This window comes from Neoarius graeffei, chromosome 5, assembly GCF_027579695.1.
Source record: "Neoarius graeffei isolate fNeoGra1 chromosome 5, fNeoGra1.pri, whole genome shotgun sequence".
NCBI lineage: Eukaryota > Metazoa > Chordata > Actinopteri > Siluriformes > Ariidae > Neoarius > Neoarius graeffei.
This window is the reverse complement of record NC_083573.1, coordinates 37,556,173-37,582,821: the sequence shown is the minus strand read 5'-3', so window position 1 is coordinate 37,582,821 and position 26,649 is coordinate 37,556,173. Positions and strand designations below refer to the sequence as shown.

The following is a 26,649-nucleotide window of genomic DNA, read 5'->3' as shown; positions in this document are numbered from 1 at the left end:
GCTTAGCTTATGCGTGCTGTGATCTTTTGGGTGCAGTGTGATTGACAGAGTTAGCAAGATAGCTACACAAGTTGGCTTGAATTAGCTAATTGTGTCCCTCATATGCCCCTGCAGAAGTAAACACAAGGATGACAATGGAGTGTATGCCTAATAATTTAAGGCTCGCATTAACAACCAAAGTAATAGAGTAATAAAGGGCTTTTTGGTATAAGCCCCGCCCCCAATTGCATGGCCACACCCCCAACCATGGCTGGAACCCCACCCCCAGGCCTTAAACTCATCCTATTATGTTAACAAACACAAAAATAAGTATGATATATAGACTTTGGTGAACATAAAGTGAAGAATGTCAAAATGTCAGAATTTAGGCTATGACTGCAGCACATCCAACAATAAAGGGCCAATATCCGGAATTGCCCAAGGGATATCACCGGGCACCCTCTCTTATCTTAATGAGTAGACCTTGGACAACAACAAACAGCAAAAAAAAAAAACTTTAACCGACGAAGCCAGGTTCAGCCAAATTTGGGCCTTTGGCTCCCGGACTAGTGTGAATGTGAGTGTGAATGGTTGTTTGTCTCTGATCAGGGATGAGAGTGGGTGGTCATCAAAAAAGCAGAAAACAAGATAAAGGTATGCGAGGGCGCCGAAGCCAACGGGGAGGGAGACCCCCCCAGGAAAATTTTGAAAAATAAGGCCTTACAAATAACTTTTCCTGCAATCTGAGCTGTAGTAGATAAAAAAAAATCTGTTGTCTTTTTTATATATTTACATGAAAATATGTTTCAAATCAATAGGAGTATTGTTTGAATTCAAAATAAAATCACATTCTACATTCAAGGGTATGGTTATAATTCATGATCAACAAAAATGACAAACTAAATTCACATTAAACTTAAGTTCTATTAATTATCAAAATGTTCATATATTAAATAAAATTTCTTCAGGTGACTGACCTTTTCTCCCTATGTCCTCATTAGTTGCATATGATTTCTTCAAAAAGTCTTTTGAAATATTTAAGTTTTCAAAACTGTCAGCATTAATTCAGATTTACTGACTATCATCTACATGTTCAATGTATTAAATCAAACGAATGCTAAGTTTATGGGATAATGTCTATGTACACTTTATACAATTATAGTTCACAGTCACTTCTCATTTTCATTTGATCATTTCGACTTCTTCTTCAGCTTTTTGTAAGAACTGTTATGATTGGCTATCATGCTCTCGCCATCGATGTTTTGGCCAATTACATTGTAGATAACACGTATTCTACCACAAGACTTAGCGAGACTAAAGATGGCGAAAATGTAAACATGTAACATCGTCATAGGAATGAATTACGCTTGAGTATCACGAAGGAACATACCCTAACCCCCCTCAATAAATGAAAAACAAAAAAAACCTCAACGGATTTGGCATAATATAAAAAGGTCGATTTTTACTCAGAAAAAGCGGAAATCCACCGAAAAGCGGAAAACTCTCATCCCTGCTCTGTGTCAGGCCTGTGATGACCTGGCGACTTGTCCAGGGTGTACCCCACCTCTCGCCCATAGTCAGTTGGGACAGGCTCCAGCTTGCCTGCGACCCTGTAGGACAGGATAAAGCGGCTACAGATAATGGATGGATAGGACTTGTGTGAAAATCTGATGTTGTTTTAGGTCATATTTATGCAGAAATATGGAAAATTCTAAAGGGTTCACAAACTTTCAAGCACCACTGTAATTTCCCTTCTACATCAGCAAAAATGTGTGTTTGTTGGTCATTTTTCTTCTTTAATTTTATCCTGGAGCTCCAAGGTTAATGTAGCTAACAAGTAAGGGAAGCTTACAGGCTCCATGTTAACACAATACAAACTACACGCCTAAACATCATACGCTGGCTTCAAAAGGTGTTTAGTGTTGCGTTGAACAGTTTCACAAAATAAGCTTATTAAGTTAATATTTCTTGAAATATATTATCTTTATAATCATCCAAAATCACCTCCATCAGACATTTCTGCCTTAATACTGTGGGAACCTGACTGCCATGCATCTACCGGAGTCTGATGTTTGCTTGGAGTGACAACTACAACCCCGATTCCAAAAAAGTTGGGACAAAGTACAAATTGTAAACAAAAACGGAATGCAATGATGTGGAAGTTTCAAAATTCCGTATTTTATTCAGAATAGAACATAGATGACATATCAAATGTTTAAACTGAGAAAATATATCATTTAAAGAGAAAAATTAGGTGATTTTAAATTTCATGACAACAACACATCTCAAAAAAGTTGGGACAAGGCCATGTTTACCACTGTGAGACATCCCCTTTTCTCTTTACAACAGTCTGTAAACGTCTGGGGACTGAGGAGACAAGTTGCTCAAGTTTAGGGATAGGAATGTTAACCCATTCTTGTCTAATGTAGGATTCTAGTTGCTCAGCTGTCTTAGGTCTTTTTTGTCGTATCTTCCGTTTTATGATGTGCCAAATGTTTTCTATGGGTGAAAGATCTGGACTGCAGGCTGGCCAGTTCAGTACCCGGACCCTTCTTCTACGCAGCCATGATGCTGTAATTGATGCAGTATGTGGTTTGGCATTGTCATGTTGGAAAATGCAAGGTCTTCCCTGTAAGAGATGTCGTCTGGATGGGAGCATATGTTGCTCTAGAACCTGGATATACCTTTCAGCATCGATGGTGTCTTTCCAGATGTGTAAGCTGCCCATGCCACACGCACTAATGCAACCCCATACCATCAGAGATGCAGGCTTCTGAACTGAGCGCTGATAACAACTTGGGTCGTCCTTCTCCTCTTTAGTCCGAATGACGCGGCGTCCCTGATTTCAATAAAGAACTTCAAATTTTGATTCGTCTGACCACAGAACAGTTTTCCACTTTGCCACAGTCCATTTTAAATGAGCCTTGGCCCAGAGAAGACGTCTGCGCTTCTGGATCATGTTTAGATACGGCTTCTTCTTTGAACTATAGAGTTTTAGCTGGCAATGGCAGATGGCACGGTGAATTGTGTTCACAGATAATGTTCTCTGGAAATATTCCTGAGCCCATTTTGTGATTTCCAATACAGAAGCATGCCTGTATGTGATGCAGTGCCGTCTAAGGGCCCGAAGATCACGGGCACCCAGTATGGTTTTCCGGCCTTGACCCTTACGCACAGAGATTCTTCCAGATTCTCTGAATCTTTTGATGATATTACGCACTGTAGATGATATGTTCAAGCTCTTTGCAATTTTACACTGTTGAACTCCTTTCTGATATTGCTCCACTATTTGTCGGTGCAGAATTAGGGGGATTGGTGATCCTCTTCCCATCTTTACTTCTGAGAGCCGCTGCCACTCCAAGATGCTCTTTTTATACCCAGTCATGTTAATGACCTATTGCCAATTGACCTAATGAGTTGCAATTTGGTCCTCCAGCTGTTCCTTTTTTGTACCTTTAACTTTTCCAGCCTCTTATTGCCCCTGTCCCAACTTTTTTGAGATGTGTTGCTGTCATGAAATTTCAAATGAGCCAATATTTGACATGAAATTTCAAAATGTCTCACTTTCGACATTTGATATGTTGTCTATGTTCTATTGTGAATACAATATCAGTTTTTGAAATTTGTAAATTATTGCATTCCGTTTTTATTTACAATTTGTACTTTGTCCCAACTTTTTTGGAATCGGGGTTGTACTTCCAGAGGAAAAAAGTAACTCATGTTTCAAGATGGCTGCTATTACAGTTTCTTTTAACCCTTTGATGCAAAACATATGCACACCCATGGGCGCCGCCAGGGGGGGAAAGGTTAGAACAATTCTAGGGGCCCAGCACTGCCATGGGGCCCTTTAAGGGGCTGATAATATGCTTTTAATGATTTTAATAAGACTTTTGAAATAACAACAATGCAATATTCCATCTGGTAAAATGAGCTAATTGAACAAGGTTGTCTATTTCTTGAGTTCTTCAACATATTCTCATTTAACCCTCCCCCTTTTGCGAAATGGTACGGTCCAGTTCTGGTAGAAGCGCGATGCGTTAAATCTGTGTGCTGATCAGTGCAACGCTACTTGCTGCTGTGTCGCGGTGCAGCAGCAGCCAGCCAGCAGTGGAGTGCGTACAGTCTATGATCGCTAAATATGAAGAGTGGCTGTCAAAAACATAAAGAAAGGCAACTGAAAGCTGAGAGGGACCGGAGAGGCAGGCAACTGGTCACTCAGTTTTTCCCAAAGAAAGGTAGCTATCGCTCACATGTGTGTTCAAAATATTAGCAAATGGTAAATGAACAGTATGAACGTGGTTGGATTAGCCTATCAAGAGAACACTTTTACAGTTTGTACAGTGACATTTTTTCCATTTTAATAACTGAACTGACTTGTGTGATAAACAAGATGAAATATTACGTTATGCTGGTGCTAATAACCAGTTTAATAACTAATGGGGTGCCCTAAATATGCACAGATTCAGCCTCAGGGGGGCCTCCGCCCTACCAAACCACTGAACCCCCCTTTGGAGAAGGAGGTAAGCAGCAATACAACCCATAAATGCTTCAGGATTGAAGTTTTTAATGAGCGAACGCCATATACAGTTTGCTAGATTAAAGTGTTGCTAATAACGGAAAGTTGGGGGGCCCAAAATTCTAATCTTTCATGGGGCCCAAAATTTCTGATGGCGCCCCTGTGCACACCCCTTCTAATGCACAACATGGGTCAAAAATGACCCGCATTCATTTTCCAGGTTATTTCATGCTGACTGAGTTTTTCTTTGCTCTGTCTTTTGAAATCAATTTATTTTATGATTGAATATTCCGGTGACTCTAAATTGACCGTAGGTGTGAATGTGAGTGTGAATGGTTGTCTGTGTCTATGTGTCAGCCCTGTGATGACCTGGCGACTTGTCCAGGGTGAACCCCGCCTTTCGCCCGTAGTCAGCTGGGATAGGCTCCAGCTTGCCTGCGACCCTGTAGAAGGATAAAGCGGCTAGAGATAATGAGATGAGATGAGATTGAATATTCCAAGTATTCTTTAAATATCCTGTTTTTAATGACCACAAATCATTAATTTAATTTTTTCTTTCCTACTTTATGAACAAAAATACTTTTTATATTACTACACATGGGTCATCCAAGTGTGATTTAAAATTAAATGTCTTAATACTATAATAATAATTTGTTTCAAGTAATTACTTTAGCAGTGAATGGGGCCAGTTATTTATTTATTAACTATGTAGTTAGCTAAGCCAACTACAATAAAATTAGCTAACTAAAGTAGAATATGTCAACAGCTAGGTAGCTAATAGTAATTACTTGTAACTTTCTGACAAGTAATCGACTCACTCTCAAGGTAACCTAAACATCATCCATTTTTTTCTAAGGTAATGTTAGAACAATTGAAAAACATTACTTACATGTATTAGACGGGCAAAGGGCGCTGTGCTGAGCTGTGAAATGTCTGACACAAGCACAATTCACAGTTCCCACCAAACGCTGTAGTAAATGCATGCGGGTCGTTTCTGACCCATGTGTGTAAACTTGATGTAGAATTACAAAAGCTGTGCTTGTTCATAACTTAAGAAAGGAAAAATAAAAATGATGATTTGTGCTAAACAAAAACAAGATATTTACTGCATATTTGGAAAAGTAAATGACAAAATGAATTTATTTCAAAAGTATATCATAGAAACACTCAGCCATACATGAAATAACCTGGAAAATGAATGCAGGTCATTTTGGACCCATGTTGTGCATTCGAAGGGTAGTGATACAAAAAGGGTTTTTATTCAAAAAGTAAGAAAGGAAAAAATAAAATGAGGATGTAAGATGATCAAAAACAAGTTAATTGAGGAATACCTTGAATACTGAATGATGGAATTAATTTATTGCAAAGATATAGAAGATAAAAACTCAGCCGGGTCACTTCTGACCCATGTTTTGCATCAAAGGGTTAACTATGCTACATACTGTATATTGACACTTTTATAAATAACACAAAGTCGTATAGGCGGCACGGTGGTGTAGTGGTTAGCGCTGTCGCCTCACAGCAAGAAGGTCCTGGGTTCGAGCCCCGTGGCCGGCGAGGGCCTTTCTGTGTGGAGTTTGCATGTTCTCCCCGTGTCCGCGTGGGTTTCCTCCGGGTGCTCCGGTTTCTCCCACAGTCCAAAGACATGCAGGTTAGGTTAACTGGTGACTCTAAATTGACCGTAGGTGTGAATGTGAGTGTAAATGGTTGTCTGTGTCTATGTGTCAGCCCTGTGATGACCTGGCGACTTGTCCAGGGTGTACCCCGCCTTTCGCCCGTAGTCAGCTGGGATAGGCTCCAGCTTGCCTGCGACCCTGTAGAAGGATAAAGCGGCTAGAGATAATGAGATGAGATGAGACAAAGTCATATAGAGTCACACACCAGATATCATGATAATTATTCTTTAACTTGACAAGGTGATAATGATTTAGGCATACAGTTTGCATAATGCTAAACTACCCTTACTTCTCAGCTAAGTTAGCATCACAGCTGCAGCGCAAAACTGAAAAGGAAACTTGGGGCAAAAACATCTTGGATCATGGATGACGGTCTAAATTTAAATAAAAAAAAAAGTATATTTCATTGTTGGATCAACTTCATCCATTATAGGGTAGTCACACTAGAGGTGGAATGAGCCAGAATGCCATCAGAATGAAAATTCTTCGTATATTCCGGGATATTCGAAGTGCATTCTAAAAATTCTGACTGCATTCCAAACATTCGAGCCCATTCTTGTGGCCGGCCCGAATGTTTTGCTCATGCTCAAAACATTCGAGGTGCATTCGAAGAGGAGAAATATCGAACGGCATTCGAAGTGTATTCTAACTGCGTTCTGACTGCATTCTAAATATTCTTACGGCATTCCAACAGCATTCGAAACATTCTGATCACGTTTGAGGGAAAAATCGAAATGGCAAGCCACTTCAAATCCTGCCAGAATGTCCCGAATGTGCCTCGAATGAGCCGGAATACTGTCGGAATGAAAATTCTTTGCATTTTCCGGGATATTCGAAGTACATTCTAAGTATTCGAGCTGCATTCTCTTTGAATTCTTAGACGTTCAAAACATATTCGGCGGCTATGGACCCTTTTCACGTGACATCACGACAAACGCGGCTGCCATCTTGGACATGTACTACCAGTAGTTTACCACAGCCAACATTGAGGAACAGCAGCAAAGAAAGTTTTTACTTTCAGCAAGACTTCCATCATGCCACTATATTGTTGTGCACCTGGATGTAGTAACCATCAACAAACAAGGCAAGGTTTATCATTTTATCGGATCCCGACGGAGAAGATGGATAGCAGCCATTAACAGGAAAGATTGGCAGCCCTCGGCATACCAGCGCTTGTGTAGTGACCACTTTGTTGGAGGTAAGACGAATAAAATTAGCCAGAAAAGGCATTACATTGCTGTTAACATTCTGTGGCGGCGAGTGTGTAACCAAATAGGTTAAAATAACCCATTGTAACCTCCTTGTTCTTCTGTAGTAGCTATTGTTGACTAGCTAATGTCAACAAGTAGCTGGTATGTTACTGTAGCAATGTTTACGTTCAGTCATTTGGATGACTGTTAAAACCTTTCAGTCTCAAGTTTTTCCTTTAATGTATTTACTAGTTTACTGTAATTATGATCCGGCAGCTATTTACACTGGATCCAGTGTAAATAGCTGCCGGAGAGCGCTCCGGCTTGCTCCCCCTCAAATTAAGCAGCGCGGTCCGGCTTGCTCCCGGAGTGCTCCGGCCGAGGTTCCGGAGCGCGCTCCGGCTTGCTCCCCCTCAAATTAAGCAGCGCGTTCCGGAAGCCGGAGCGCGCTGCTTAATTTGAGGGGGAGCAAGCCGGAGCGCGCTGCTTAATTTGAGGGGGAGCAAGCCAGAGCACGCTGCTTAATTTGAGGGGGAGCAAGCCAGAGCGCGCTGCTTAATTTGAGGGGGAGCAAGCCGGAGCGTACGTCAGTGAACAATCCTGGTGGAAGCAGGTAAACGTCGTTCTCTAAGCCTGCTAACCTCAATTTTTGCAAATACCTCTCCCTCTGCTCGCCCTGTAAATGCCCTACGTCGCTGGATAGTGAAGGTGTTTTCTGCATCTCGCTCCTTTTTCTTTTATGTTTTTCGTTTGTCGCCTTCCTCGCATTCAAACTGATTCGAGCCGCAGTCCACTACATGTCCAAAATAGTGGTCGCGTTTATGAAGGTCACGTGACTGAAAAGGGTACTCGTACGGCATTCGAAGTGCATTCTTAATATTCTTACTGTATTCTAGGTATTCCTACTGTGTTCCACATTTGAACTGCATTCGAAAACTAATACACCCGGAATGCGCAAGAATCATTCGAGGCGGGTTCGAACTGCATTCTAAGTATTCGAACGGCATTCTTACAAAGCTGTAAGAATGTTGGTCAGTTTGAAATTCCCGCCTGAATGTGGCACGAATTTTGAAAAATTTTTCATTCCGGCTGGTTCTGCTTGATTCCTGCTAATTCGAATAAGTGTGAAGGAGGCCTTAACAAAAGATGATGGAGGATGATTTGGAATGACAAGAACAAGTGTGCTAACATTATTCAATCTACAGGGGGGCGTATTCAATGTACAGGGGGCGTGGCTTATGATGTAATACGTCAACTTTGAAAAGAAAGATGCTGAATGCTGATCAGAATACAGTGTATTTGCCCATAAAGAGAGGATATTACACAGCTGTGCAAAGATATGAAGTTTACCTTCGAGTAGTGAATATATTCATGTGGCAGCGGGGGCATGGCCAAGCAGCAGTTTGTGAATGAGGGCAGAGTCAGGGAAGGGGAGTGGTCAAATCGCTACACCTGTTGTCAATTAATGTGTGTTTATTTGTCTCTTGCAGTGACTGCACTCCATAAAAGGAGTGAGAGAAGTAGAGGAAGAGAGATTGGGACCAGAACACGATGGTGTGTATGTGTGTGCGCGTCTGAGTGTCTGTCCCAAACGTAAAGATTTGTGCTGAAAAGCCGAATAAACTGAACTTGACGCTAACAACAGCCTGCCGTACTTCTGTGCTCCATCCACATCTGGGCAGTTTCTACAATTCACTAGTGAGCGAAAATATTTTCAACACGAGAAGATAAACTTCATATCTTCATGCAGCCATGTAAAGTTCTTTATATTATATGGACATATCCACACACAAAATAAATACATTAGTTAATCAAAAGTTTTCATTTTGAACCAGTTCACCATTTTGACAACGCACGCCAAGTCTACGGGAAAACACTGGGAGTGATGTCATCGGAGTGAAATATCAGGAATTATTATACATACAGGCCACTTTTTCCATGAAATAAAAACATGCATTCTATTCCCTTCTAGCGGGTTTATTGATGACATGCAATATTGTTATCATATCGCTTATCCTCCATGTATTACACCACTCTCCCCAGTGGAGAATGAGCGTCAAGACAACACAACGTCACACGCGAATATCCAATGACAAAACTTTTCTGTTCTGCATGCACACAATCATTTCTTTGTTGGCTGGGAGAGAGAGAGAAGAGGAGGCTAATTCAGTGCTAGGTTTAAGCACTAAATAAATAAACTGAAACTAAAGACGCGCTGAACACCCGAAAGGCTACCAAAACTTCATTATATATTCTTCACGCATATTTACAAGAGAAAAACAGACCAACAGACATCGAAAAACTGGAAAACAGACATGTCGGAGATGTAAAACTTCCGTGCTAGCAAGTGATTGTGATAGTTTGTAAACAAACATGGCCACGAGGTTTGCTTCATTAAAAGCGGAAGATTTCAAGAGAAAGATGGGCTGAACACCTGAAAGGCTACCAAAACTTCATTGGGTATTCTTCACGCATATTTACAGGAGAAAAACATACCAACGGACATCGAAAAACTGGAAAAGAGAGCAATATCGGAAATATTGTCAAAGTTCGACTTGGAGATGAGGAAAAGTGACGGAGATTTTTACAAGAGAACTTCACTCGTGGACTTCACTCAGCAAAACCCTTTTGTTTTGAAGAACTACAATGTAACAATTAACTATGACCAAAAGTAACTTTGAACTTGAACTGTCGACCTGGATATAGCTTGTATATAAGCTGGGTTGTTGTTCAGGCTTTTTGGACTTGTACCATTTTTATTGTTAGAACTTTGATTTTGTACATGTACACTGGAATGACAGAACATTAAATTACATTCGATCAGAATCAGCTTTCAATATTGGTAAGTCACACCCCTGTTCTTAACTTTTTGTAAAATCTGTAATTGTTCCATCGAATGTGTATGTATAATAATAATAATAATAATAATAATAATAATAATAATAATATTGGCTGGCATTTTTCATGGTATATCAGATATATTCCATTCAGCTAACATGATACTGAACTTGTCTTCGACTTGTTCAGTGTCATGCTAGCTGAATGGAATATATCTGATATACCACGAAAAAAGTCAGCCAATATTATTTAAATATTATACATAGAGGACACTTTTTCAATGGAATAAAAACGTGTTCTATTCCCTTCTAGTGGGTTTCATTCATTTGGTTTGATAGCATGCAATATTGTTAGCATATTGCTTATCCTACGTGTATCTACCCAGTGGAGAATGAGCGTTGAATATGGTTTACAATATTGCATGGTTTTCAAGACGATCTGATGTCACACGTTGGAGATGTAAAACGACTGTGACAATTTGTAAACAAATATGGCCGCCAGGTTTGCTTCGTTAAATACAGAAGATTTTGAGAGAATTTTGAAAGAGAAAGATGTGTTGAACACCTGAAAGGAATGGATAATAATAATAATAATAATAATAATGGCTTTTTTTCATGGTATATCAGATATATTCCATTCAGCAGATACTGAACTCGTCCTCAACTTGTCCAATATCACGCTAGCTGAATGGAATATATCTGATATACAGTACCATGAAAAAAAGTCAGCCAATATTATTTAAATATGTCACTCAGGTCCACGATGTATTTCATATGAAAAATGTGAGTTTTTCAACACAAGAAGATAAACTTCTTATCTTCAAGCCAATGCATGATATTCTTTTTATTATAAGACACATTCACGAACAAAAAGTACCCAAATTTGTCAAAACAATTCATTAATTTCCTCACAAGTGACAGAGATTTATGTCATGGTTGTAGTTCTCAAATGTCCTGGATGTACACTACCGTTCAAAAGTTTGGGGTCACTTTAAAATGTCCTTATTTTTGAAAGAAAAGCACTGTTCTTTTCAATGAAGATCACTTTAAACTAATCAGAAATGCACTCTATACATTGCTAATGTGGTAAATGACTATTCTAGCTGCAAATGTCTGGTTTTTGGTGCAATATCTCCATAGGTGTATAGAGGCCCATTTCCAGCAACTCTCACTCCAGTGTTCTAATGGTACAATGTGTTTGCTCATTGCCTCAGAAGGCTAATGGATGATTAGAAAACCCTTGTACAATCATGTTAGCACAGCTGAAAACAGTTGAGCTCTTTAGAGAAGCTATAAAACTGACCTTCCTTTGAGCAGATTGAGTTTCTGGAGCATCACATTTGTGGGGTCGATTAAATGCTCAAAATGGCCAGAAAAATGTCTTGACTATATTTTCTATTCATTTTACAACTTATGGTGGGAAATAAAAGTGTGACTTTTCATGGAAAACACAAAATTGTCTGGGTGACCCCAAACTTTTGAACGGTAGTGTAGTTTGTATGAAAAATACGAGTGGTGTACAGTATTTCCCAGTAAAACACTTGTGTCTTAGAATTATGCTCATATCCTACTGTTAATAATTATTCTGTAATATGCAGTCGTAGAATCTGGATGGACATTTCTAGTCCTACATATTTCTTGTCAGCACTGAAAGTGTGCGTATTTTCACCTCTGCTTCCCTCATGTCCTTTCCTTTGACTTACCCAGTGTTTCTCCAGTTCTCTCTCTCTGTCCCGAAAGTCATCCTCTGTAACACCAGTCATACGTCTGTACTTCTCAATATTGTTCCTCATCTCCAGGTGACTCGGGTTGGCCATGAAGAATGTTTGAGCGGCAGCAGCAGCCTTCTTCGGCTTTCCCAACTATGCACAGAAAGAGTAAAGACACCTTGAATTTGCCTCTTAGTCAGAATGTGTAAATAATGCTGGGGTCTATAGATATGTGTAGATAATTGGTTACACGGTAGGGATCTTGTTTATTCATTGCAGACACATTATTCTACCTTGTAGTAGGTCATCTGCAGGAAATTGTAAGTGTTGCGAGTCCCAAATTCATACTCAATATCTGACGATACAGGAAGCTGACCAGCAGGAGTAACAGCTCGGCCCAAACAGAACCGTATACACTCTGCTCGCTGTTGGATCCAGTCCAATGTCCACAGGTCCCACATGCTGCCTTTTTCTCTGTCTGGACACATACATGCAAATATTTTCACTCACCAGCCATTTTATTAGAAACACCTGAACCCCTACTGTTCGTTCATTCAATCAGCCAATCATGTGGCAGCAGTGTATTACATAAAATCAAGGAGATACAAGTCAAGAGCTTCCATAGGAAGGAAATTTGTATTAAATATGAGAATGCCAATTCAGAATGAAGGTAAAAGAACAGGTGAAGGTTTTTTTCCCCCAAAAGTCAACTGTCCTGTGCGAACCTACGCCCACTTTAGCCTCAGATTCCTGTTCTTAGCTGACACGATTGGAACCCGGTGTGGTCTTCTGCTGGTGTAGTCTGCTTCAAGGTTCCATGTGCTGTGCATTCGGAAATACTTTTCTGCTCACCACGGTTGTAAAGAGTGGTTAACTGAGTTACTGGAGAACTGCTGTTCACCATTTTGTGTAAAGTCTAGAGATGTTGTGCATGAAGAGTCAGTCCATGAGATCTTACTTTACTTATGGCAGTCCGTCATCGGGCTCGAAGGAAATGTCTTCAACCTTCGATGCCTCTCTGCCACTACAAAGACCCAATCCGTTATCGTCGTGGAGCTCCAGTATGCTGATGACGGTGCTGTTGTCTCTTTGTCTACAGCGGACCTCCAAAGGATCGTTGTGTCCTTACAGGAAGCCTATCGTAGATTTGGACTCCTGGTCAACATTCCCAAAACTCACCCTACAGATGTCCTTCTACCACAATCAACCTCCGGTGGCAATCACCACTGGCACTCAAGCCTTGGAGCATACAGACTCGTTCACCTACTTGGGGAGCATCATCTGAAACGACGCCTCCCTGGACAGGGAGATCACAAACCGCATCTGCCAAACGTCCTCTGCTTTCGGGCGTCTTTGCAAATGTGTCTTCGCGAATCATCACCTGCGAATCAAGACGAAAGTCTTAGTCTACCATGCCATCTGTGTCTCTACCCTCCTGTATGGATGTCAGGCCTGGACCCTGTACAGGAGGCAAGTCAAGATGTTGGAAGCCTTCCACATCCGATGCCTTCAACGCATCCTTGGCCTCACCTGGGAGGATTGTGTTCCGCACACCAAGATCCTCAGCACTGTGGGATCTTCCAGCATCGAGTCCGTCCTCCTCCGTCATGTCCTTTGATGGACTGGACACGTCATCCGCATGCACTCCTCTTGCCTTCCTCACCTGGTCCTCTATGGCGAACTTGCTGAAGGCAAGCGCCCCCGTAGGTGCCCAAAGAAGAGATGGAAGGACCACCTGAAGTCGTCCCTGAATGCATGCAGCATCCCTCCCGGAGACCTTGAGTCACTTGCCTCCAACCGGACCACTTGGAGGAACACAGTCAAGAATGGAGTCCAGTGCTTTGAGGAGAAGCACATAAGAGACCGGGAGGAGAAGCGCGCAGCCCGAAGACTCCACCCAACTGCCCCAGTCGGTGTCTTCCCTTGCACCATCTGCCCCCGGATTTGTGGGTCCCACATTGGTCTCCTTTCTCATATGTGGGCCCATGGAAGGCATTGAGGGGATGGACGTCGGAGGGGAGGAAGATGAAACGTCATCGTCGACCATGACGGACTGCCATAAGCAAAGATCTCATGAAAGAGGAGGTAGATGAGAAAGCCTGCGCGAAGATTTGTTGACAATGGTGGTGGCGAGCTTGCGCAATTCCCGCCCATACCACTTGACTCCATAGCAGTGATCCGATGGCAGGCCACAGGGTGAGACGATCGGGCCGGTGAGGAGCTGCACCACTGATGCTGATTCCCTCGTGGAGTGGGGTGCCAGAGCTCTGCTGGCCGTGTTGTTTTGGGGTTCCAGCCAAGCCTTCACGGCCAGGGCACACGAAGTCCCCCCCATACTTCACCTTGGCTGGCAGTCCCTTACTTTGATACGTTGCCCGCCGGGTGACAACGTGAACGTGGAGTTGGACTTCTTCCCCCGCCCATGAGATCAGCAGTTTCTGAAATACTCAAACCAGCCTGTCTGGGACTGACAACCATGCTACAGGTAAAATCATTGAGATTACATTTTTCCTCATTCTGATGTTTGATGTAAACATTGACTTGAAGCTCTTGATTTATAGCTACATGATGTGTGTAGATAATTGGTTACACAGTGAAGGAGTCTCAGGTCAAGGAGGACTTGAGTAATGGGGAAAGTGTAGTTACCCCTTAATCACCATTGCTCCCAGGTCCGCTCTGACCCGGAGTGGTAGCACCTGCCTGGGTTCCAGCTATGGGTTAAACAGTACATCAACAATAAGGTGCTGGCAGCAGGGTGCTTTTCGGCGCAATGTAGCAGATGAACCCAACAGGGTCAATGGAATGCGGAAGAGCCATTCAAATGGCCAATGGATGGCATCACTTGGCAAGTCAGCTGTCACTGCGGGGCAACTTCCATACCTGTCAGGTCTGTGGCACTTTTGTGCACCACTTGGCATCAGGTCTGGAGGTCCAGAGAGACAACACGATGGGGGCATGACATTGTTTGTCTTACCTTACTGTGCAAGGCGCTTCGCTAGGAGAGGAGAATAGCATGCGAGAGCTTACATGGCCAGACATTCCACGGCAGCTTGGCCGGACCATTTGTGCCGCTCCTGCGGGCGACTCTGTCGCAAGCCTCGCAGCCTGTCTGCGTTTCTGCGCATCCTAATGAAGCAGCATCATCACTAGTGATGGACAGCCGCCGCCGATAGTTGCATGATTTTATACATTGTTTTGCTTCCATGTGACTGACTGACTAGATAACTGCATGAATGAACAGGGGTACAGGTGAATGTATAACAATAATGCGGTAGAATAACAACAGACGGAGTTTTTATTTTTTATTTTTACAATTGTGTAACAGTGTGCTGGCCAGATAAAGACAAGACTAAACACTACACAGATATATCTGATGGATTTGTGCATTTGTGGCGTTGATGTAAAACATGATCAGAATGTGAGAGGAGGGGTTTCCTCTCTCTTAATATTTTGCATTTTCAAACCGCAGAGCCAAGGTACAGAGCCATAAAAGCTTGTGGAATTGAGAATTGAGAGCTGTACTTTCAGGACAACACCAATGGCCAGAAATGTCCAAAATCCATAAACCAGAACGCTTATGGATCAATAACTGATCACCACAAGCACTCACATATCTGTTGTGGCTTGCAAAAAAAACCAACCAACCAACCAACCAACCAACCAAAAAAAAACCATGCAGAAATTGGATGCTAAGAGCATTTACTGAAAACACTTTGCTAGCTTAGCTCACACATGAATTATTCTATATGTCACTTACCCTGACAAAACAAGAGAAATACAGTATCAATAGGATGTGAAATAAAGCAAGGACATAATCATTGATCATGGTGATAACTGGGCTGATTCATTAAGCCATAAGCAATTACCACATGCACTAAAATTTTAAGGGAACCCAATAGTAGCTTTTTTTTTTGGGGGGGGAACTAAATTCTAGTATTTACTTTTTTATTCATTCATGCATCTTCAGTAAGTGCTTTATCCTGGGTCGTAGTGTATCTGGAGTCTACCCCAGCCATCATGCGCACACATAGTACTGTGCAAGTCTTAAAGCCAATTTAAGGCCAATTTATGCTGACAACCCAGTCCTCGCAGATGGCGTCGCAGACAGCGTCTGCGTAGCCCCCCCACCTTCGCAGACGCTCTGCGCGCACCTCCCAAAAATTGTGACCACCGCAGAAGCCTCGCAGACAGCGTCGCAGACAAGAGGGCTCTGATTGGTCCACTCTACATCCGCTGTACACGCACTTCCGCTTCCCTACTTTCCCAGTTTGGTTTGTATTCACGTCCGCCATTTTTAAAAACACGAGTGAAGATGAAGCAGCACGAAGAGCGGTTGATTGAGGAAGTGAGGAAGTACGTATATCTATACGACTCCAGTTCTAGTCATTATAAGTAACCGGAGGATAAACACTCCACTAACCACACCCACCAACTACTCCTAGCGATTTCGCGACTTTGCGCCCCCTTGCGTTGTGGCAGTGAATAACATCGCGCACGCCTATTACTCCCCGCTCAACGATAAATTACAACTGTCTGCGAAAAGCTATCTGCGAAAGCCTTGTCGCAAGAGCATGCAGAGGCCTTTAGGCACCCCCTTTTTTTCATACATACTTTGTTATAGATTTCTATTTTATGACTTCTACATTATCGACTCAGTACAAAAACATTTTAGAGTCCAAACGTTCGTTTTCCAGCATAAATTAAATGTTACAGAAAAAAAAAGTTTGTATCTGAGCAGCGTATTATATAAGAGAGCACTTTTCAGATTAAAAAACATAATGGGGTTTTGGTGCAAAATGAAGAAGCGAGTGTGACAATCAAAGTGTCCAGAAGAACTGTGGCTGGTTCTGGAAGATGCTCAGTAAAACCTACAGCTAATTTCCGCATAAAACTGCACTCACTGTACCTGAGACTACTATTTTTTTTTTAAAGCAAAGGGTCGTTTCACACCAAATATTGACTTTATTTCATTTATTATGGCTTACTGCTGTTTATAGTATTTTTTTATTGTTGAAACATTTCATTTCATTATTTTTTAAGCCATTTTTGGTCTACAGCATTTCTTTACATGTGCCTAAGACTTTTGCACAGCACTGTATATCCACACTAGAGTGTGGATCGGGCCGATTTTTTCTGTCCGAGACCGGCCCGCATCCGACAGAGCGATGCTCGAAACCGACCCGAGTCCGAAAGGAATTGAGATATTTGTGCCCGAGCCCGACTGAAGCCCGAAGCCATTTAAAGCACACTATTTTCATTAGCCTACTAAAGACCCATGTATGATATTTTGTGTGGAAAGTTTGTGTGGTTTTATCAACAAACTGAAAAGGGCATTTTGAGTCATCAACACCGGCGAGCGCTTTAAGCGCACGCTTGGAGCAAGTCTGCCAGGCTCGTGTAGCCTACTCACTTAACCTAAGCAAACCAAAAATAACGGAACAGCAGAACAAATCCACAACATTCAGACAAAGGGTTCTGTTGACCTAATAAACACTAGGCCATTTAATGAAATTCAATAAATAATTGAAATGAAAATCCCGCTGTCTGTCTGCACACGTCATAAACACACACTCGCGTGTGCACCAAAATAACATAGCCACAATATTGCCGTAAAGCCATCACATAGCCTACAAACAGGCCTAACCAAGATATTATATGGGCCTAGGTCTGTAAATTAAATTAACTTCTGCTCCCAGCACGGTAACAATAGCCTATTGGCCAAACATAAATGGTTTAGGGGGATTAACAAAAACACTCACCATTCAAACAGGGAATTATTTACATTTACATGAGTCCATCCAAAGATTATGCTAATCCATATGCTTGTGGAGAAAAAGGATTGCATCAACGGTGGATGGCTTCAAGGCTGTCCTCCTCTGCTCGATTGTCCTGCCAGCAGCACTGAAGTTGCGCTCACTGCTGCTGCTGCTGGCTGGTACGGCAAGGATGCCGCGGGCAAGAACGCTGAGCTTCGGGTATTTATATTGCTGATCTCTCCACCAGCCCAAAAGATCTCTCTCGTCCTGCATTGCATGATTTTCAGTTGAGTACATTTCGACTTCGTCCCTGCCCTCTGCCATGGGTACATTTTCCCAGTCCTCAAATTCACATGCCGCTTTCTTGGGTGCTGCTGGTCCTTCAGAGGCGGCCTCGTCAGTGCGGAGCTCACTGACTTGTCTGCGAACCTCCAGGTGAAGATTGTCTCTGTCCGAGGCGGACAACATACGGAGCTGACTAAATTTAGGCCAAAGGAAAGTTGCGATTTTGTGGAGTTCTTGGATCTCCACTTTACGCAAAATCCATGTGAGATGTCGCTCGCGGATGGTGACCTGATAGGGGCTGTCAGTTGTCTTTCTGTTGCAGTGGCGCTTCAGTTGCTCGAACCACAAAAACACCAGGTTAATTGTTGGGTACTGGTCCCCTTCCAGTTCACGCTGGGCATCATAGAATGGTTGCAGAAACTCGATAAGAAAGTCAAGGACATCTAGGGATATGCCATCGAGCCGCCAGCCCTCTGCACGGTCATCCAGTTTCTCGCGCAGTTCTTGATACACTGAGCGGACAGAGTTCAAGGTGAGATAGACTGTGCTAAATCTCGTGTCTGCCATTTGCGTCACTGTTTTTGACAGTAAAGCTGCGATGCCTGACTTTTTCACATATTTCACAAGTGCCTTGGTAGCTTGCAAAGTCTCTGAAACCGTCGGAGCATATTCGGCCAGTTCTGTGAGGTCCAGGGCGTGCCTCATCACTGTGTTGTACAGGTGGTCTTGACAATCAAGTCTCCGGTATGGTCTGAGGGCACTAATGATGTTAGAGCCTTGGTCTGTCACCCAGACCACTTTGTTCAGCAAACTCATGTCTAGGCCATACCCTGTCAGAAGTCGGATGATTTCTCTCCTGATATTCTCCCCCGTTTTAGCATCTTCCAGTGGGAATGCTGCTGTTGTCAGCACGGCGCTTGTCAATATAAATCCCCTCGTCACAAAATGGCAAGTAATGGTGATGTAGCTTAATTTGTGGTAGTCTTCTGTCCAGATGTCCGTTGTCATGCCAGTTAAATTCACCTCGGCCAGAATGGCATTTAAATGCTCTACCAGATTTGCACGTTTCTCTGTTGCTAGCGATTGGCACCGTTTCGACACGGTGGTGGGGTCAGGCAGTATGTCCTGTGCTGCCAGTGAACCATACGTAGCACCAACATTGATAAGTTGCTGGGCCAATTCCATGAAACCCCTTCCTTCGATAGAACGAAATGGCCGTATATCTTTGCAGCAGAACTCGACACATTTTTCAATCACTTTCTCCTTAGCCTGCATTGGTATTTTTCTTGAGGTAACAAATGCGGTGATATTCGGCTGCAATGGCCCATGCGACTTGCAACCTCTGTCCACGTGTCTCTGCAGCTGGGAATTTCCCGTTTTTTTGCTGTCATACTTCAAGATGGTTCCGCACATCTTACACTGAACATGTCCGACAAATTCGTTACTCTCGGCTCCAACGATCATGTTGAAATGTTTCCACACAGTGGATTTGCCCTTATCATTTTCAGTGGTTTTCAATTCTCCGGAGTGTAACTTCTTTTTGATGTCAGCTTCCATTGCACACTCAACTGCGCTGACCACGCTTTGTCGCTACATCAAATCCCGCGCACAGCTATGACGCGTATGAAGCGAAACTAGTTTAAAGTGACTGCTTTTAAATTTACACATTACTTTTACACAAAGTCTTATCGTGAGCATACAGTATGTCCAAGCCCGACCCAAGCCCGAGCATAATTTCTAAATATTTGTTCGAGTCCGACCGAGCCCGTCGGGTTCCGACGGGTCCCGACGGGCTTCGATCGGGTTTCCATGCCTTGATCCACACCTAGGGGCAATTTAGTGTAGCCAATACTCTATGTGCCTTTAGACAGTTGGAAGAAACATACGGTGAACATGTGAAACGCTGTATAGACAGCTGAGGATTGAGTCAGGGACCCTGGAGCTGTGAGGTGCCAATGCACCAGCAGTACAATAACTTTTGTTTGTTTGTTTTAACATGTTATGCCGACTCTAAATTGACTGTAGGTGTGAATGGTTGTCTGTGTCTATGGCTACGTTTACATTAGACCGTATCGGTCTCGTTTTCTTCGCGGATGCACTGTCCGTTTACATTAAACCGCCTGGAAACGCTGGGAAACGGGAATCCGCCAGCGTCCACGTATTCAATCCAGATCGTGTCAGCTCCGGTGCTGTGTAAACATTCAGAATACGTGGATATGCTGTGCTGAGCTCTAGCTGGCGTCTCATTGGACAACGTCACTGTGACATCCACCTTCCTGATTCGCTGGCGTTGGTCATGTGACGCGACTGCTGAAAAACAGCGCGGACTTCCGCCTTGTATCACCTTTCATTAAAGAGTATAAAAGTATGAAAATACTGCAAATACTGATGCAAATACTGCCCATTGTGTAGTTATGATTGTCTTTAGGCTTGCCATCCTTCCACTTGCAAGTAGTAAGTGATATGCACTGAGATCACACACACAGCGGCTCAGTCCCGAATCACAGCTTGTTCACTTCACTCGCGTGCTCTGTGAGCTGCGCAAGGCCGGAGTGCGCACCCTCCAGAGGGCACTCGCTGTTCAGGGCGGAGTGATTTGGAGCGCAGGATGCCTGCGGAGCCGAGCGTATCCGTGTATTGGTATTGCTGTGTGCACGCAAATCGTGTATTGGTGTTGCTGTGTGCACACTAATCGTTTTTAAAAGTTAATCTGATGATCCGCTGATACGGTCTAATGTAAACATGGGCTATGTGTCAGCCCTGTGATGACCTGGCGACTTGTCCAGGGTGTACCCCGCCTTTCGCCCGTAGTCAGCTGGGATAGGCTCCAGCTTGCCTGCGACCCTGTAGAACAGGATAAAGCAGCTAGAGATAATGAGATGAGATGTTACGCCCATATCCACCAAAGATAAATGACAATTTAAAAATATTATTCTTCTATTTAAATTTACTGGCAAAACAAAGCAAAGCAAAACAAGGCAAGCTTGGTAAGAGCTTACTGAAGGGGCTTGTGATCAGTTCTAATGATAGCACCAGGGGTGTTTCTAGCTAGTGAAAAGACCAGGGGCTAAGTCAAGGTTTCCTGGGGCTTGTTTTTTTTTTTTTCCAAAGGTAGACTGCCTTTCAGATTTTTCAAGTGTAGGCCATAAAAAGAATTTTCCCCGACACCCAATTATTTTTGTTTAGTGGACCAAAAGCTACTGAATTTGAATCACAGACTTCCAATTTTATTATTATTATTTTTTTAAAATAGAACAATTAATGAATTTAGGGCCATGTGGCCCTAAATTCTCCACTATTTTTTCCTGCTTCACCATGACCCAATACAGGATACTACGTCATGTATCACGTGGTGGGCTTTCCCTGTTCGCGCAAGGCATTGTGGGATACAAATTTGAAACAGGAGGGAAAAATAGAGGACGTGAGTGTGCAAATGAAATGTGAAAGAGCGACTACAGTAATGGAAAGCGAGAAGAAAAAGACGTTATGTTGCGAAGGAAAGGAAACGCAGGACCAAACTAATAAATATCGGCGGTCAGCGAGCACCTCGGTGTGATCAGCTGTTTGTTTGGCGACAGAATGATGGAACTGTCAGTGCACGGTCAAAGGTAAACCTGTAGATGGCAGTAATGCAACACTGTGAATGCCAGCTGCTGTAAAACCCAAAAGAAGAAGAAAGTAAACCTGCGCATGCGCACACGGACTTCCTCTGTCTGCTTGACTGCGCGAAGCGAGTGATTTCATGCACATTATTTGCTCGGGAATCCCCTCAAATTAAATAACTTCCTAGCCACAGAATATTTTGTGAGATATTACAGAAATAAACATATAGCACAATGACCAAATTTCAGAGGGAACTAAATTTCACCGATTTTATGAAATCGAAAGGCCGTCTAGCTTTAAGGGAGATTGGCATAGATAGGTTGTGGAGGTTATATCTAACTTTACAAGAAATATGATCACCCTCACACGTTCAAATGCTATGTCATGTTTATGACTGATGTTTGCACTGCTCTTTTTAAAATCTACACTCTCAGAAAATAAAGTATATTATTGCACTTTTAGGGTTACAATGGCTTGTCACTGGGGCAGTACCCTCTGGTATTTATTTGTACCTTTTATATACTGGTTACATTACATTACAGTACAGGCATTTAGCCAGTGTGTGAAATAGATTTTGGTTCGGGGGGTGTCAGTGACCCTCGTCACCCAAAACTGAGACAATAAACTTTATGGGAATCAGTTGTTGTTATACCGTTATAATGTTATACCATAATAATAAGGTAAATAAACAATGTACAAATAAGAGGAAACGTTTTATTCAAACTGATACTGCCATATCACGTGAAGATATTTCTAGAAGTATTTGCACATAAATGAAAAAAAAAACTGTTTTAGAGGGGTCTTTTTGGGACCCACCCTGGTCTTTTAAAATACATTTTTTGAGGGGGCTTGTTTAGCTTTTGGGAGAGTCAACCCCCCCAGACCCCCCCTCATTTCACACACTGCATTTAGCAGACGCTCTTATCCAGAGCCATGTACAACATACCCAGAGCAGCCTGGGGAGCAGTTGGGGGGTTAGGTGTCTTGCTCAAGGACACTTCAGCCATTCCTGCTGGTTCAGGGAATTGAACTGGTGACCTTTTGGTCCCAAAGCTGCTTCTCTAACCATTAGCTTCCCCTTGCTTAGGAACATACACTACCGTTCAAAAGTTTGGGGTCACTTTGAAATGTCCTTATTTTTGAAAGAAAAGCACTGTTCTTTTCAATGAAGATCACTTTAAACTAATCAGAAATACACTCTATAGACCCCTTTCACTGACGTCACCTGAAACCGGAAGTAAACAGACCCTGCGCCATTTTGGAAGACCAACAATCTCGTGATTAGGGGGAAATAACAGCAGCGGTATGTGAACTCACAAGAATAAAGTGGAGTGGCAAACGACTTAAACAAACAAATCTGAGCTGTTTTATTTATGATTTATTGGCCCAACAGTAGACTTGAAAGAAACCTATGTGAGACTTGGCAAAAAACTGTGGATATAATGGATAAGTCTGTGCATGATCTGCGGACACTTTGAGGTAAGCAAACGCAAGAAATTCAGATTTAAAACATGCTAAAGTGGCCCCAAGTTGATAACTGTATGAGGAGCAAGCCTCCCAGACTTCTACAGTTTAATAATAATAATAATTTAGGATGGTTTGGGGCTTGCTCGCTGCTGCCAGGTTGGTTGTTGAGTAGCCTGACTGTTTTTTTTTTCTTGCGTGTGGTATCATTGTTGACGCGAGGTTGTTTTTTGAACATGCCAATGCGGACACGATTTCCCCTGATGAGTTATGACTTCAGACGCGATGCGTGTGTGGAGTCCGCGTGATATGTGCGCAAGATAGGCTTCTCATGTGTTTGGAGATCTGCGCTCTGAGACAAGCGCAAGGCTTCTCATGTGTTTGGAGAGCCGCGCTCCGAGACAAGCGCAAGCGCCCCAAGGGGATAAAAGGGACCCCCCGAAAATATCGGCATAGTTCGAACACTGAGTGTAGGCACTGGGTGTAAACAACAAATAGTTTACAATGTCTGGGTAGCAAACAGATGGCAAAATTGGTGTCCGGTCCTCCTTATGTTTCCATTCTCCCTTGCCCCGAGTCTTATCATATGGGTCAAATCCATCAATCACAGCCAGTTTTTCCACATACCGTGCCCTTTCTGCAACTGGTAATGTACTCACATAACCAGAATTATCAGCCATCGTGTCACTTTACTCTCGCTCGTACTTTGTTTTATATTGTGAGTGCATGTACTTGGTCTTCCAATATGGCGCCTAACAAAATCTCGCGGCGCGGTGACGTCATGTGAAAGGGGTCTATACATTGCTAATGTGGTAAATGACTATTCTAGCTGCAAATGTGTGGTTTTTGGTGCAATATCTCCATAGGTGTATAGAGGCCCATTTCCAGCAACTCTCACTCCAGTGTTCTAATGGTACAATGTGTTTGCTCATTGCCTCAGAAGGCTAATGGATGATTAGAAAACCCTTGTACAATCATGTTAGCACAGCTGAAAACAGTTGAGCTCTTTAGAGAAGCTATAAAACTGACCTTCCTTTGAGCAGATTGAGTTTCTGGAGCATCACATTTGTGGGGTCGATTAAATGCTCAAAATGGCCAGAAAAATGTCTCGACTATATTTTCTATTCATTTTACAACTTATGGTGGGAAATAAAAGTGTGACTTTTCATGGAAAACACTAAATTGTCTGGGTGACCCCAAACTTTTGAACGGTAGTGTAATATGTAGCTTTTTGGTCCTAAAAAGCTACACATAGTTACTTTGGGCGGCACGGTGGTGTAGTGGTTAGCGCTGTCGCCTCACAGCAAGAAGGTCCTGGGTTCGAGCCCCGTGGCCGGCGAGGGCCTTTCTGTGTGGAGTTTGCATGTTCTCCCCGTGTCCGCGTGGGTTTCCTCCGGGTGCTCCGGTTTCCCCCACAGTCCAAAGACATGCAGGTTAGGTTAACTGGTGACTCTAAATTGACCGTAGGTGTGAATGTGAGTGTGAATGGTTGTCTGTGTCTATGTGTCAGCCCTGTGATGACCTGGCGACTTGTCCAGGGTGTACCCCGCCTTTCGCCCGTAGTCAGCTGGGATAGGCTCCAGCTTGCCTGCGACCCTGTAGAAGGATAAAGCGGCTAGAGATAATGAGATGAGATGAGATGAGATTTTACAACTTATGGTGGGAAATAAAAGTGTGACTTTTCATGGAAAACACTAAATTGTCTGGGTGACCCCAAACTTTTGAACGGTAGTGTAATATGTAGCTTTTTGGTCCTAAAAAGCTACACATAGTTACTTTGGGCGGCACGGTGGTGTAGTGGTTAGCGCTGTCGCCTCACAGCAAGAAGGTCCTGGGTTCGAGCCCCGTGGCCGGCGAGGGCCTTTCTGTGTGGAGTTTGCATGTTCTCCCCGTGTCCGCGTGGGTTTCCTCCGGGTGCTCCGGTTTCCCCCACAGTCCAAAGACATGCAGGTTAGGTTAACTGGTGACTCTAAATTGACCGTAGGTGTGAATGTGAGTGTGAATGGTTGTCTGTGTCTATGTGTCAGCCCTGTGATGACCTGGCGACTTGTCCAGGGTGTACCCCGCCTCTCGCCCGTAGTCAGCTGGGATAGGCTCCAGCTTGCCTGCGACCCTGTAGAAGGATAAAGCGGCTAGAGATAATGAGATGAGATGAGATAGTTACCTTGAGGTCCTAAGGGGTACATTAGTGTAGACTGTACCATGGGGTACAGAAATGGACTCCTACTGTACCCCTAGTTCTAACAGTGTATGCAGTTCACTTCAGTTTCTGGCTCCTTATTATTCTTATTAAGACTCATAATGTCTCAGGGAACTGCGGCATGGTCAGTATCACTAGTAAACGTTATAATCGGTTTAATACAAATCTATGATCATTTCTCGGTCACATATCTGTGCGCACTGAGACAACACTTCTGATATGGAAATAAAATCATTGACGCATGCAGCCATTTAGCAGTCTGATTTGTGATTGTAAACAGCTGGCAGCTGTGCTGAGCGCTACCTGGTGTGGGATCTGTCTCATCCCCTGCAGTTGAGCACTCGTCGTGGCATTTTCTCCGGACCTTGCGCAGAGCTTCTCGGGTCGATATGGACAGCTCTATGTACTCGGCCGCTTCCTCCCAGTTCTCCAAGAAATAAGCCCGCACTCCGCGGTAGTAGAGCTCGTCGTAAGCCGGCAGCAGGCCGGAGAGAGAAACCGAGCCCCCTGCGGTGCCGGCAGCCGCACACACGGAGCATAAAGCGCACAAACTCAGCGCCACGTACACAGCAGCGCTAGAGCACAGCGCCATGGCGCAGCCCAGGGGAAGGAGGGAATGGGTGATGGAGGGAGGAAAGAAAAGGGAGGAGTGAAACAGATGGATAGATGGGTGGGGGGGATGCACCAGGAGTGTGTGCGATTCAAAGAGGCTTCGGAAAGTCTAAACACGACACACTGTAATGCCTCCACCCTCTCATGCCCAGCTGTGTTTGTTTGTTTTTTTCCTTTTAGGACTTTACAAAACCAACACACACCAAACCCCTGCTCTTTCACATGTGAGGTTAGTCGGCCTTAATTTTCAGAATATATGCGCACAGACTTTTTTTTTATTTTAATACGTGCAATTCTCCGACATTCTGCGAACAAATCAATACATTTCAATAATAAACAGGAACATTCTCTATGTGAAAAACAACATAAATTCATTTCCTGGTTTCCGTCTTTAAAAAACAAACAAACAAAACATTCAAATTTAAAAAGTATATTTCAATAGCAGGTGGCACGGTGGTGTAGTGGTTAGCGCTGTCGCCTCACAGCAAGAAGGTCCTGGGTTCGAGCCCCGGGGCCGGCGAGGGCCTTTCTGTGTGGAGTTTGCATGTTCTCCCCGTGTCCGCGTGGGTTTCCTCCGGGTGCTCCGGTTTCCCCCACAGTCCAAAGACATGCAGGTTAGGTTAACTGGTGACTCTAAATTGACCGTAGGTGTGAATGTGAGTGTGAATGGTTGTCTGTGTCTATGTGTCAGCCCTGTGATGACCTGGTGACTTGTCCAGGGTGTACCCCGCCTTTCGCCCGTAGTCAGCTGGGATAGGCTCCAGCTTGCCTGCGACCCTGTAGAAGGATAAAGCGGCTAGAGATAATGAGATGAGATGAGAT

At 43.4% G+C, this 26,649-nt stretch overlaps 1 protein-coding gene across 1 annotated transcript in view; it reads right to left on the bottom strand.

Annotated features, from left to right (window-relative positions):
* The window catches only part of p3h3 (prolyl 3-hydroxylase 3), a 49,750-nt gene extending 23,943 nt beyond the window's left edge, over positions 1–25,807 (bottom strand). The window contains exons 1-3 of the mRNA XM_060921608.1: positions 25,519–25,807; positions 12,201–12,385; positions 11,902–12,060 (exon numbers count right to left, since the gene is read on the bottom strand). Of these exons, the coding sequence (XP_060777591.1) occupies positions 11,902–12,060; positions 12,201–12,385; positions 25,519–25,807 (633 nt within the window). The remainder of the gene's footprint in view (positions 1–11,901; positions 12,061–12,200; positions 12,386–25,518) is intronic.
* Positions 25,808–26,649: the final 842 nt, after the last annotated feature.